Raw genomic sequence first — 15309 nt, 5'->3', positions numbered from 1 at the left:
GCCAAAAGATATTTTATTTTATTTGCTTACAAAAAAAAAAAATAATTTTTAAATTTTCAAAAAAGCATGAAAGAATTTTGAACTATATGTGTATAGGGTTCTCATAACTCCACTTTTAATTTAAGTTATATTCCTACATTTTATTTCATTATATAGAAAACTACTATTCATAATGTCTCAAATTTATGTAGGAAAATAGTTTTGAAGTGTATCAAAATGCTTCTCTGCACATATTATCACTCCCAGTCTTCCTGTGGCAACACTGTTCTCAATTGGTCTCTCCATGTTGTTACATAGCAACTTCAGATTTCGTTATATGGCTCCTAGTCTAAGTCATCCTTGCGATTATTTCGTTATATCTGTAATGCTTTGTTACTTTCCTTGGGTGTCCGTCCAAAATTTAACTATAGTTTCGGTTATTTGCTTAGATCTGTAATGCTTTTCTGGGCAGTGTCCTAACCTATACTACATTTTATTTTATTTGGTTAGATTTGTAATGATTTGTCGTTGTCTTAAGAACCAAGATTTTTAAGATCCATGACGCTCTCTGAGTTTCTTGAGATCACTGCCGGCCACATTTTCGCTTATTTGCTTACATTGCTGACGCTGTCTCCATATCCCAGAATCACTTAAATGTCTTAACTTAAATTATATTTTGGTAATTTACTTCGATCTTTCTAGCTTTCTCTAGATCACTATCCTAACTTAAACGACATTTTCAATTACTTGCATAGATCTATAAGGCTTTCAAATATAAACTAGATCTTCAGTTATTTACTTAGATCTACGAAGCTCTCTCACTTTCTCTGGATCACTATCCTAACTTAAACGACATTTTCAATTACTTGCATAGATCTATAAGGCTTTCTAACATAAACTAGATCTTCAGTTCAGTTTCTCAGTTTCTCGAGATCACTGTCGTAACCTAAAACATATTTTCGTTTATTTGCGCAGATCAGTTATACTCTCTCTATATTTGAGGATCACTGTCCTAACTTAAATTAGGTTAGGTTTGTTTGTGCCGGCGATCACAGGGGGATCCACTTAGGCTCACAGATCCATTGTGCTACCGTATTACTGAAAATCCAAGGGCTTAAATTACGTTTCGTCAATTTATTTAGATCTTTTGCATTCTCTCCGAATCACTATTCCACACTTAACTTCGATGCTCTCTCACTTTCTCTGGATCACTGCCCTAATGTGTACTATATTTTTGATTATTTGCTTAGTTCTGTGATACTTGTTACAATGCATTATGTCTTGGGTTATTCAACTTAAACTGTTTTTAATTGATACATAATTTACTGCTAACAACGTTTTTGAAATATTCAGAGTAAATTACGTTAATGACTTTCCCAATGAAACCAAACACAATTCAACACTTTAATTTATCGCTTTTAAATTAATCATTGTTTATTGTGTGCATAGAAAGATAGCGAAATATTATTAAAATTAATACTTTTTAATTTAATGTGATTAAAACTGAAATCAATCAATAAAAGTAACACCTCAACTGCCTCTACTACCTTAACTGCCTCAATCTAGACGCTCCATTATCAATGCCGCCGATCCGAGCCACTCAAAGCCGCAACATAATTTATTTCCTCACATAAATTCGCCATAAAATATTGTTTGGAAATCATATAAAATATCGTAAAATATTAATTAAAAATGAGTTTATGTTAATTTTCTAAACTGCCACTGTTTATTAATGTAATTAAATAATTTTGTTAGCATTGTTGTTGTTGTTATTGTTATTGTTATTGTTGTGGTTGTTGCAATTATTACGCGCGCCATTATTATTAAAAGCTTAGGAGTCGGCATTTGTCATAACAGCAAATTAGGCTGTCAACGTGAATAAATAAAATTGAAAAATTAAAAACTGAAAATTAAAAACTGAAAACTGAAAAATTGAAAAATTGTTATAAATTAAATTTCAAATTGAAATAAAACCGCAAATTCATTGAGATGCGCTAAAAACTATTTGAGACATTTGTGAGCTACGCAAATTAATAATAATTAAATACGCGATAATTAATCACGGCGTTTAGTGAGTTTACCTGTGAGAATTCGGAAAGTGTGAGAAATTAATTAAATTAATTTAAATCTTAAATTAAAATTATATTTTGTTTTTAATAAAAAGCAATTTTAGGTCAATAATATTATATTGTTGAATGCACTGAATATATATAGACATATTAGTTCCTGTAGATCCTATTAGGAGCAAAGCGCCACCTTGGTGAATGGTATAAGTCTCCAGAAAGCCTGACTTCAAACGACATTTTCTACTGAGGTATGAACAAATATTTTAGATTGAAAATTAGACCAATTGTACCCTCCATCCGCACTGCTTATATTGTTGATGTTGATGTTCTGGTGTTCTGGAACTTCAAATCTAAAAAAATATTGAAATATTGAATATTGTTGTGAATTTGCTAATTGCGCAATATGCCGATGAGCTAAGAGAGAAGTTGAACCAACAATTAAAATTTACGATATTCAAGAAATAAGAGAAATTAACAATTGTAGCCACGGTTGCCACTTATGGTACTTTAGTATCAAAATTGGTACTTTTTTTTTCGTTTGGTACTCATGTTCAAAAAATGGTACATTTTTGACGACCCAACTTTATTGTGGATATTTCCAATTAATTTTTTTTATAAATGCAACTTTACACTATTTTATATTTTGTTCATTTATAACACTATGAAAAACACAAAACGAAAAAATAAGGAGGTCCAAAAAAATGTTGGACCTTTTTTTACAGAAATGGTACCTTTTTAAACCAATTTTGGTACAGGAAAAAATTTTCAAGTGACAACCGTGATTGTAGCCTCAATTCGCACTGCTTATATTGCTCTCTCCAACTCCTATTGCTTGGGTTGGAGAGAGCAACTCCACATCTAATGAAAGTAAATGAAAAACCTACTTAAATTTAAGATTTAACCCTTGCCAAATGACAAAAGGCATTTTAAATAATAATAGTCAATATAAATTATATTAAAATAAATTTTTAATAAAGAAAATTATTGTTTAAAAAACTAGAGCAAAATATCAGAACCAAGTTATGATTAAATCACATATTGCTACATCCAAAAATTTTTCAAATATTTCTCTCGCAAACGTAACGAAGATTATAAACGTAAGAATACCCATAAACTGGAAAACAACCGCTATATTAATATTTTCGAAGCCAGAGAGTACTCTGCTTTTCGTTAAAACAGGTGCTCTTTGCTGTATGGTTGTCTCGGTTCTACCATAATTAGGAAGCTAAGTCCACTCGTAAGGACCTACAGTAATTTCAAAACAACACCCTATAGAAAAAACATCAAATACCTTGGTATGTCGAAAATTCTGATATTCATATAGGTAGGTCTTGCTATTGAAACCATCTCCAAGTATATAAAGTTTAGCGCATCTGAACTATTCAACAATTTATATGTAAGTCACCCCAACAATTCTTGGCTCCACATTAAAGAATTCAATCGTGTCACAATGGCAATTGATTGCCAAATATAGGGACAACCTAGGGGAATATAAAAATGTGCCAATTGCTATTAAATCCATTAAATCACAATTTGCAATGGAAATATTTGAGCTAAGTTGAGCATTTACTGCTTTCGTAAGTTTAAGGAAATTCAACTTAACTGAGAAACTCGTCTGCGATATAATGTGATTGTGACATGAATGTGAGTTAATTAATTTAATAAATAATGCTGTAGATTTTTACCTATATACTTTTTGACTTTATACTGCATAATCTTTTTGTCTTTTAAAAAATCTAAATTCTTACTTACTCATCATTGTGGTATAAATACACAAATAGCGCTAAATTGCAATAAACTATATAAACTAGACTTTATAGTCATTGATATAATAACACTTATTATTTGCGACCGTGCACTATATCAGGATATATCTGAAGATTCCACATATCAGGGGCGCTAATGTCATGGTTGGGACATTGACGCATTAGCTTTAAAATTTAGTTTATGCTGAATTTTTATATCTTTGTCACTATCAATATATCTGGCAACATTTTGTAAAACGATCAACCAACAGGACAGGATACTGGAAGACTTTGAGATGACGATCTTTTCTCAATAGCGTAGATTTATAAATTACCTGAACTTTATGAAGCTATCGGAAGGATACAATGTATTTGTATTAATAAATAAAATAAGATAAACTACTATAACATAGCAACCACTCAGTTGTAAACGAGATGTCTATTATAAATCTATGAAAGACGTGAAACACGTAGACATTATTCAAAAATCCAATAGATGAAGTCAACTTTCAAACAAACTGACATATACTAAATATTTATCTGCATGCCTTTTACTGTTAGCAATACTTAATACTAACTAAATAAGATTTATTAAGGATCAATAATTCATATTTATATTAACTCGATAACTACTGAAACTTCCGATATCATCAAAACCAGTAGTCTCTTAAGTATTGAGTAGAGATAAAAATCTTGTTTAAGCAATTGATGTCAAGTGACATCATGAACTCATAGGGTTACACTGAAGTGTAGCGCAATGACTTGTCTACTCTACCAGCAACAATTAAAACCTTTTATTAAGACGTTATGTATGCAATGTATGCAATAATTAGCGTTGGTCATTACAAGAGCGCGCACTTCGACATGAGTACATGAATCCTCTGGAAAGACAAGCTGAAATCGGTTCCGATGTCGGCAGCTAACAAGCAACAAAGCCGCAAAGCCGCAAAGGCGCAAAGAGCTGCGCTTATATTTCGCTAATTACTCGTGTGAATTATAATAAATAAACGCATAAGTTTCCATCTGACAGTGGTGTAAGAGACCGAATGAGTAATTAGCATTAAAATTATTGTAAGCCTGTAATTTTTATTAATTTTTTATAGGATTGTAATCAGAAGAATTAAAATTGATAAACAAACAAAAAGATTTAATGATGTGATGGACAAAATAAACAATTTTAAGCACTGCTCCGGACGTAAGTGACTAACAAAAATGGTTTGAGTATGGGATGAGTAAACTGACTGACTTACCTACTGGCCATTAGAATTAAGCATTTATGTTGGGTTAATTACTACTAACTCAACTCACTTGGACATATCAGAATCTATGCTCGTTAATTATGTGCACTTCTGGCCGCTGAAACAAACTGAAGACAAAAAGTTTTGCGTTTAAAAATGCGATGTCACTCATCATTGTTTGTGGTTATGGGGCCTGCAACAACTCTGCTTTTGAGCCAACTTAGTTGTGGGCTAAATTAATGGATGCACTGCTGCTCACAAGCGGACATATGAGTAGGTGCAATAACGAAACTCTTTTATTGCAGGAAAGCTGAGTGTTTGCAAAAATTAATTGAAAAGCGACATAATTAATTACAATTTATATGCCACTTGCCCATGGAAATTGCTAAGAAATGAAAACGTGTAATTGATTAATTCCAGTGCATAAATAGTGCATTTCATATGCGAGTGACTTTAATTGCCTGGATACACAATTTAAATAGAATATTATTATGAAATGAATATGTCTTCTTACGAGAATAAAACTATGCGACATAAATGCGTGAACAGAGCTGAATAAGTTAGTGATAGTAGATACCTGTAGCAGCCCGAGACACGTCACACTTAATCCTAAGTTTATGATACTTTAGTTTTAAGGCATGCTAAAGATGCTTTCATCTTCAACTGAGAAACCATTGTACTCATGGCAGTAACATGTGTAATATCGTCAAATGCCTATCCTGTTGATATCTGAAACACTTGCGGAAAAGAAATCCTAAACTGGATAAGGACTCAGCAGATAAATTGTATTTTAAGTATTTAAATCGGATATACACTTGTGAAAATGAAACTCTAAACTAATTGTACGTCACTTATCCACATAATTTATATTTTCATATTTTTCTTCTGATCAGTAGCTAGAGTCCAGAGTTTTCTAACGTTTTTAACTATCATAAACGCTAAACACCACGATGCGCTTAATACACGAATTGTATAATGCGCCGATAAAAGCTCCTATTGGAATATTCTAAGAAATTTCGTAGGTACCAGCCAAAGCAATGTGTTTGGGTATCGTTTCCTCTATGATAGAGAGTGAGATCTATCTTACACTTCCTATAGTTGAAGTTCGAAAGAGCAATTCCACATCTAATGAAAGTAAATGAACTGATTACCTGCTTAAATTTGATATTTAACCCTCTCTACCATGATACTTGCATTAAAGGAACTAACCTCAATTAGTCAGATCAGCCATAGTTGTAACCCCTGGTCTCAGTGATACTAGATTCATGCCTCCTTCTACACCCTTCCTGCAAGGGTGGAGAGATAAACAGTAGATCACTTATAATTTATCTACTGATATCTGATAGTCTGTTATGGAAGGGGAACTCTAGACTGGTTTAGTAGATAACAGACCTTTTTATCTTCATCCTCTAATCCATAAGTAAGACAGTAGTCGTTGAGCGTAGCCTATGGCACTTTCAAATTATTTCTTAAACGAATCATTTCCGGCGATAAAAAATAAGTTATATATGAGAATATCAAACGCAAGTGATCATGGTCAAACCCCAACCTCCACCAATGGCTTCAAAGCCTGAATTAACAAAACCTACTACTCACAACTTAAGAGATAATAACGGAAAACCGACTAGAATAGAATAGAAATTAAATACACATCGTAAGGTCACACACGTCTTTGTCGGGATCTGAACAAATTAACGGAATTCGGTTGGAAAGTTTCGATGGATCTAACATATAACCCAGATCTTGTACCATCTGAGCATCAATTATTTTGCTCTGTACAAAACTCTCTTGGTAAAAAAGACTTTACATTATTTGGTAAAGTCTTTCGCCGATAAACCACGCAAGTTTTACACCAATAGAATTATTTATTTTAAATAATAATGGTCAATATAAATTATATTAAAATAAATTTTTAATAAAAAAAATTATTGTTTAAAAAACTACAAAAAAACGATAAATACTTTTTATATCACCCAATAGTTTCTTATGACAGATGACATCACTCATGGACGGGATTGTTGTGTAGCAAAATAATATATATAAGTCTGGTACATTAATCAAGTGAACATTTTGTTTGTGCAAAAGTATAAAGTCATAAAAAATGAAATACTTTGTAGAACATAGTCACGAAGTGATCGAGTAAGAAACAAATCCATCACATTCGAATGACTGCACTTATGATCCTGCGTAAGCATACAGACAATAACGCCCTCAAGACCCATTGGAAGCAACAGTTCCTGTCATTTGATTTTAATTAAACAAAAATTTTGTGAAATAAACAAATTTCGGCTGTGGTGCAATTTTCAAATATTTCTGTATTTTTTTTTTTTTTTTGTTTTGTATTTTCACAGCCGGCACTTGTTGCACTAATTTTGGCATGTGCAACAAAGGCAAGAAAGGCAACAAATCTAAATGAAATACAAGTCAAGTGTTAAAAATTGCTGCCTCATGCAGTGTCGTCCAGTCAGCCCAGTCATGTACAAAGTGTGACTAAAAGGATTTTACTGAAGGAGACTTGGACATGAAAGTATACATACTCTATATTATATGAATTTATAAATTCACAGCTTAAATTAGAATCAAAAAAATTTTACTTTCAATACATAGCATAATTAAAATTAATAAAGTATTTTTTTTAATAAATAAATCAATCAATCTATATTTTAATATAAATTATTTTTACCACACAATCATAATTTTTTATTAATTACTTACTACTTATACTACTTTTTATTGATGGAACAGGGCTTAGAGACCTACTCTAAACTCAGAAGGGAGCAATGCTACATCCCTTAACAATAATAATAATCATAATATTTTCGATTATATCAATTTTAATTTAAGTATAGGTATAGGTATAGGTATAAATAAAAGAAGCCAAAAAATTAATAGGAAAATTTTTTTTAACAGTAGTGAATTTCATTAAAATTTTTAATTTTTAATAAAAATAAACATTTTTAAAAAATAGACTTTAAAAATCATATTGAATATAAAAAATTAATATTTTTATTTTAAAAATAAATAAATAAAAATAATATTTTTTCATTTGCATGCACAAAACTTTATTTTTTTTCTACTAAATAATGTTTATGCCAAATTATCGTAAGTTTAAACGATAGCATATTTTAATATATAATATAATTAGAATTAATTTTATTAAAGCGCCAAATCACACTTTAAAAGACAATCATTTAAATTTTTAACATTTTATGCAGTCTTTGTGAAATGTGAGCTGTACTGTTTCGACTGCCATCTTATGTGCAAATGTAGAAAAATTGAATTTCTTACTGCCAGTATTTCTGGTCCATGGTATGGTCAGGGTTTATGTCTATGATAAGTGTAGAACCCCGTTTTTGCTTTGCTGATCGAAGTGCACCAAGCGATGACTAAAATGTGCTAAATGTAGATAATGCAGGACTTTCTGTAATTTCAAACGCGCACACCATGCGGTGACTATGAGAATGTCTTTTTTTAATACGATATGCGGTTAAGTCCGTATTATTATAAACACGTTGAAATTCATTTAAATTTTCTTGAACAGAAAGAATTTGACAAATATTAAATTTACGCTACATTTTTCAGAGAAAAATTTTAATTCGGATCGCGAAAACTTTTCAGTTCCTTATTACTTTTCAATGAATTTTAACATTTTTATGATATATTCATTATTTTTTTATATTCGGTTATATGTCATTCAGCTAAGCGTACGGTCTTCTTCATGTGATTTTAGTTTGTATATAAACCACTTAAATTTCATTTTTGAGACAGTTACAGAAGACCGTATTAGAAGTAAGAAATATTGTGTTTGAGCTTTCAATTATTACGATCTTTGCACAACGCAGGATTTTTCTATAAATTTGCCGAAAAATGCCGCGTAAATTGAATGTTTTCAGCAAAAGGATTACATATTATATATTTTCTTAATATAGATAATATAATATACTAAACGATCTCTACTAAAGAAATTATTGATGGTAATTCCTGTCTGTAGCTAGAAATTTTAATTGGGGTGGCTTTCAGATAAAATATTTGAACGACTAACTTTTGTTTACCATTTAGTCATGTCCTGTTGCATTAAAATTAAATAGACATATATATACACATAGTCCTTTAATTAATTTAGGCTTCAACCTCTCAAATCCCTTCCTTCCTTTTCTACGTTTCTGATAAGTTCTCTCAGATATAACACTCATAATGAAAGACTCTATAAATGTGTATATAGAACAGCAATAGCCGCAGCAAAATACAAAACTATACAGAAATAAGCCAGTAATATTTATAATATAATGAAAAGTAATTAACTTGCATTCACATTTTTTTTATTTCCACATAATTTAATAGCAAATTACATATACAATTACATATATTTTTTTAATGTTTTTACATTTGCCTTTGAAAACAATTGACTAGATGTACTCTACTTGCATAAAAGTATATGCATTTTATACCATTAAATGCTAAGTATTTACCAAATACATATATTTTAAAAGATATAGATTATAATCATTATTAATCTAAAAAAACATTTTATCTACTTTAAATGATTATAACGCAAAATATCGCGATCAAAAACACCACTGCCACCTCGATTGTACAGCATGTAGTCATCGTTGACGTTATTAGTATTGCTCAATAGAGGAATATAACTGCCAATACTTAAATCTTGCTTCAGACGCTGATCTGGCCGACGACCCAATGAGAAAACCTTCTCATACAGATCCATGTCAAATTGTAAGGCACGATCGAAATCCTTCCAGTGTACAAATTTCACGTTATCGCTAGGTATTGCATCCTTGTCAATTAGTTCAATCAAAGTATTCGAATTGACCGGTTGCACCACACTGTACTCCCGGTCTGCAGCCGCCACAGCTGCTGGATTTAACAGCATACGTTTATTAAGAATTGGCAAATCATTACTGAACCAAGCAATGAGATCGTTTAAGTCACTCTAAGAAATAAAAATAAATTATTTTGGACTTCCATTTAGTCCGTTGTTATCTGGTGTCATTGGCTTACTTTGCTTGTTGTTGTTGCGGCACGACCTATACGTGGAATACTTTTCATATTCTTAAAAAAGGAACTCTCAAATTCTTTATCTGACCGTCGTCCTAAGCGTGGTATATTCTTTGAAATGGTTTTTAAGAAAAATCCAGGACTGTCATCGCCATAACCACGACTAATGAGGAATGAAAGCAAAACTGTTAGCCACACAAATGTGAAGCGGAATGAAGTCATTTTATTGTTCAAATATTTTCGTAAATCTCAACCAAAAATTTAGAATTTAAAGCTCATCTTCTGGAGTTTGGCAATCAACTGAATCCATCAACTTCGTTGTATCATTTTATATCATTTTTAATCGCTGCTCGCTTCTTACCAGCAGTTTGGGATTAAAATGGTTAGGGTAAGTTTATGTGGGCACAACTCTTGATAAGCAAATAATTTGCATTATCGATTTTTAAAAGGTGTTGAAATAAAGTTATTTAACCTATTTAGTTTTCATTTCTTTCGTTTAATTTTTTTTTTAACTCAATAGCATATTGTATTTTTTGTTTCTTTTATAAAAAATATCCAACATTTTTGATAGAAATGTACTACTTCTACTTTTCTAATCCATAAAATAAACGATAAGGAATGTAATTTATATGTGATGATGGATCAAAGAGATGATAAAAAATTAGTTACTTTAAATAAAACTGTGGGTAGTCTATAGCTTCATAAAATGTTCTTCAATATCGTCTAATTCAGATATGACTTTTGAATATATTATCTAAACTAACAACTAAATCCTTAACTGAATAGCTGAAGGATGATCAATTGGAGAGAGATGAAATTAAAAAATAGATATGCAACGTTAACTCTTAAGGGTAGGGGAAATATGACTCTTTTAAAAAAATTCCTCTTCTAATTAGACACGTCAAGTTATCTCTTAAGGGTTAGGTAAAGGTGACTGTTCCAGTCGAGCTCAAAGAGGAATTAAGTTATTATATAGGTATTAAAGAAGGATGATTGATCCATCCAAAGTCAGAAAGTGGATTTAAAGAAAGATGACCACACCAGCCAATTAGAAAAATTAATATGCACCGTTGTATTAAGAGTTAGAAAAAGATGACTGGTCTTTCCTAAATCAAAGAAAGTACATGCTTAAAATTATGTGTTAAGAGAGATGACTATTCTAGACCAATTAGAAAAATAGATACGCCACGTTATCTCTTCCGGGAGTAAGGAGAAACATTCCCATAGGGGTTAGAAAAAAATAACAGTTTCAATCAAAGTCAAAAAACAAATACGAAGCGTTATCTGTTAGAGGTGAGGAAAATATTACTGTCCCAGCCAAAATCAAAAAGTAAGTTAAGTTATACCTTAAAGGTATAAAGGAGTTAAGACGACAACTAAAGAAATAGTTAATTCAACAGCAAACTATGGTAAGAATATAACTACATAAAGAGCACGCTATGGCTTGGGCACTTAAACCAACTAAAGCATACAGCAATAAAATAATATTACAATATTCATAATATTGAAAGCAAACACCTAAATATTTATAACAATAATTAGTAAAAATGTATTCAAACGAATAATTAAATCAATAATTAAACTAGAAATTAAATTAATAATTAAATTACAAATTAAATTAATAATTAAATTAGAAATTAAAATAATAATTATATCAATAATGAAATTAATAATTAAATAAATAATAATAATAAAAACTCATTAACTTAAGTAAAAACTAAATTAAAGAACTTTGCGCCCATTGCGAAACTTCTGTTGGCAGCGCTTGATATTTTTGTACCGCTTGATTTATTTGTCCATATGTAAGTGCAACCTGATGCATTTCAGTTTCTTTGACCACTTTATTGCTGTTAGAGCCCGTAACTGGTAAGATTAACTCAATATTCCGTAGATATTCAAATGACTTCAAAATGACACCACGTTCAATGCCTTGCATTGTTGATGATACCTTAGCGAATTTTGAAAATCTTTGAAAAATTATTTCGAAATTGAACGGATCACGATCATATATTTCTGAATGATGTTTAATTGCTATAATGAGACACAATTCCAGCACATTCAATCCCAAAAGCATTTCAACTTTGTGATCCAATTCATACAACGTCACCAAGTCTTTTACTTGTTCCACCGTGAGCTGTGGATGCGTATCCACATCCAGCTGCATTACAAGTCTAAAAATGTAATTTTTTAGAAAAGCCTCTGTAACGTCATAATCAAACAATCTTTGTAACAACTGCACAACGTTATTATCGCAGATTAATTTACTGATTTGTGTATTCCATTTTCTAGTAAATTTTGAACTAAACTTATACAAAGCAGGATTAAAGTGATTGTATTGAAAAGTGATTTCATCTGATTCAAGTAGCTCTAAATTTTTAACTCGCGCTTTGTACTCAATTATCTCTGACTCACTTGGTATGCTTAAAAGCTCTTGGAATACTGTAACGTACTCTTCAAATTTATCAGCTTCAGGATATAAAAAAATCTGTCTAAAATATATATATTTAAATATATTTTATTAAATATTGTTGTATTTAAGTTGACTAACCTATGTGAAAAACGCGATTTTACACGTTTTTCTAATAACTCGACAACGTCTAAACGTCGTGTTATGCCCAACACACAAATGGGCGCCTGTGCCGATTGTGAAACATCAAATAAATTATATAAAAGCGTTTGATTGTGGTGGGTACAAAACAAATCGAACTGCTCCAATATAAATATTACACTTTTCGACGATTTATTGCCAGATTTAAGTGATGCTAATAGAAAGGCTAAATTTTCTGCAAAGGAGCCAAAAACTTTTCCATCAACTGCATTTTCTAATTTCATTTGTGTCGTTGCTGATTTCAGTGCCAGACGATCATCCGTATGTATGCCACCATCCAACACAACAATAAGTGTATTTGTTAAAAAATCTTTATTCGACAACAAATCTGTTATAACAGCATTAACAAGCTGTAGAAAGGAAAAGGTTTTTTATTTACTAGCACAACATTACTTTTATTAATTCAAATTTATGTTGTTTTCTTACTGTAGTTTTGCCTGATCCTTCTGGACCAATTAGTAACATCGAGTTAGACTCGCCATATTCTGCAGTACGTTGCAGTAATGTGCGTATGTTGTTCCGCTCATTTTCATGTCCTCGAAATGTGGTATAATCTCTTTGCAATCGTTCCTTTAGAAAACGTCGTAAATGATTTATTTCATGACTTTCTGTCGACATTTTTGAAGAGCACGAATTGTTTACATTTATTTAATTGCCGGCTGCTTGCCTATGGCGCAAAAACATTAGTGCTACCAAATTTATTAATAATTTAAACTCCACACAGGGTTGCATTAAATATGAAATTAACAAATTTATTTATACCTTGTTTTAAAGGAATTCGTTAATTGTCGTGTATATAAGTAGCAGACATTTTACTGAAGGTAGTACGCAAAGAAGATATAGAAAAGAAACTGAGAGGAAATTTTGAATCGTTGTGCTTCTTTGTGTAATATCACCAAAAAATCTCTTAACGCATTTTTAACGTCAAAGAACCAAAACACACAACAAAATTTCTCGGAAAGTGTCTTTATTTTAATAAACATTATGGTGAGTAGGAACCGTGTGTGCAAAATAACAAGACCGGATGGGGGAAATTATCACGTACCCTTGTGTAGCATTAAGCTTTTTGTTTTTGTACTGCATGATATTATCACCTCATTACCAAAAATTTGAATATTATTTGAATTATCAAGAAAGTTTTATACCCTTAATTCTTAATACTCTTAATTTCTTATCTTTATCTTTTTTGGTAGTATGTGTTCGACAACATCAAATTAATCATTACCATTTTTCCAGAAATAAATTAAACGTATGTGACAATAATATTAACGTGGTCTACACTATCTCCTCAGAATTTAATTTATTACAGTTCAGAAAAAAAAATTATATAACCACGAACAAAACCAAAAAACTCATCCAGAGCCTAGTCTGAGTGCAGCCTTGCTCTCCTGCTATCTTCTTCTCCAATAATAATTTTTTCCAGTGTACTGTTTATTTCGTTCCTTGAATTAATCTACCTTGCTGTGGGTTTCACCCATTCATTTGCCCAGATCATAGGAAATGATTTTGTCACTCCTTCGAGGTAAGTTTAGTGGGTTCAAATATCACACAACGACTTCTATTGCTTTCCACTTATCGTAAAAAGAAAAACAAATTCTGTTTTAATCTGATCTGATCTAGTTATAGAACCACTTCGTATATAACTGATGGAAATACTAATTCTTGGGCATGGAATTGATATTGTGGTTACAGAATTTTATATTTTTTGAAAATCTAAAATACTTCGGTGCTCGAGATATCGTTTTTTAAAGTTGTGAACTTTACACAATAATTTGCCAAATGATATCAGTTATTATATGATCCCATTAATTAGTTAATAGATTTAAAAGTAATATATAATCGCATCCTGCCTGGCTTGATATGTAGGGCCGTACCATACTAATCTCAAGGTGTTTTTATATATAATTTTAATTGCTGGAAAAAGGCTAATGTGAAAACTCTAAGGTTTAAAACATAACTGATTAAATTTGATTGATTTGTATCTACTAATTCCTTCAGTTTTAGCTAAACTATTGTGTCATATAGGTAAAACTTAACATAATGGTGGAGTTAAAAACGTACGTTATACTTTTCTACCACATTTTAAGTTAGAATTAACAAACAGATATATAAAGACTAAGTCATAAATTACGCTTCAACTCATTTCACTCAAACAAAAAACATATTGAATGTTATTTTAGAACTCTTAACGATCGAATAATTAAATTCAGTCATTATAAATACGTGATATATGCTGCATGCTATAATCTTCACCTCACATTATTCACCCAGCTCAATTTTTCATCGACCTACTCAATAATATGAGGTGCAAGTCCCCGCAATTGCTGACAGTTTATCTGGACGACTTCATCCGCGTTTTTCTTGTAACTCTATAATCAAGTCTCATACTGTAACTTTTGATGCTTTTCACATACTAAAAAAAGAAAAAACAGATAAGATAAAATATTTAATAAATTTTTACAATAAAATGCAACACTGCGTATGTAAAAATTTTGCAAAATAATTAAGACTTTATTTTAAATAAAAATGTAGAAAATAGAAAATATAGCAATAGATATCATATTTTTTTGTTTTTAATAAATTATAAACATAAAATACTTCAGTAGATAGAAGACATTCAATAAAATGTGTCAAAACAACTGCAAGTTATCGTAGTATAT

The 15309-nt window shown here is 30.8% G+C and overlaps 2 protein-coding genes across 2 annotated transcripts; both read right to left on the bottom strand.

The window, feature by feature from the left end:
- Window positions 1-9559: 9559 nt before the first annotated feature.
- LOC119674162 lies at window positions 9560-10487 on the bottom strand. Its single transcript, XM_038085288.1, has 2 exons — window positions 10045-10487; window positions 9560-9976 (listed from the first exon to the last, which is right to left on the bottom strand). The coding sequence occupies exons 1-2, from the start codon at window positions 10261-10263 to the stop codon at window positions 9560-9562; spliced, it is 636 nt and encodes a 211-aa protein (XP_037941216.1). The 5' UTR covers window positions 10264-10487.
- Window positions 10488-11752: 1265 nt separating this feature from the next.
- LOC119684987 (origin recognition complex subunit 4-like) lies at window positions 11753-13322 on the bottom strand. The gene is made up of 3 exons (XM_038099153.1): window positions 13076-13322; window positions 12590-12999; window positions 11753-12530 (listed from the first exon to the last, which is right to left on the bottom strand). The coding sequence occupies exons 1-3, from the start codon at window positions 13265-13267 to the stop codon at window positions 11759-11761; spliced, it is 1374 nt and encodes a 457-aa protein (XP_037955081.1). The 5' UTR covers window positions 13268-13322; the 3' UTR covers window positions 11753-11758.
- Window positions 13323-15309: the final 1987 nt, after the last annotated feature.

The sequence above is a fragment of the Teleopsis dalmanni genome, chromosome 2, assembly GCF_002237135.1.
Source record: "Teleopsis dalmanni isolate 2A chromosome 2, ASM223713v2, whole genome shotgun sequence".
In the NCBI taxonomy this organism is placed as follows: domain Eukaryota; kingdom Metazoa; phylum Arthropoda; class Insecta; order Diptera; family Diopsidae; genus Teleopsis; species Teleopsis dalmanni.
This window is presented reverse-complemented; position numbering and strand designations above follow the sequence as displayed.

Excerpts from the sequence above, each read along its gene's own strand:
- LOC119684987 (XM_038099153.1), bottom strand. The coding sequence starts at position 13,267 with ATGTCGACAGAAAGTCATGAAATAAATCATTTACGACGTTTTCTAAAG. Across the intron at positions 13,000-13,075 it reads AAGGATCAGGCAAAACTACA|CTTGTTAATGCTGTTATAAC; the intron begins GTAAGAAAACAA and ends TCCTTTCTACAG. Across the intron at positions 12,531-12,589 it reads AAATCGCGTTTTTCACATAG|ACAGATTTTTTTATATCCTG; the intron begins GTTAGTCAACTT and ends TATATATTTTAG.
- LOC119674162 (XM_038085288.1), bottom strand. The coding sequence starts at position 10,263 with ATGACTTCATTCCGCTTCACATTTGTGTGGCTAACAGTTTTGCTTTCA. Across the intron at positions 9,977-10,044 it reads CCGCAACAACAACAAGCAAA|AGTGACTTAAACGATCTCAT; the intron begins GTAAGCCAATGA and ends TTTATTTCTTAG.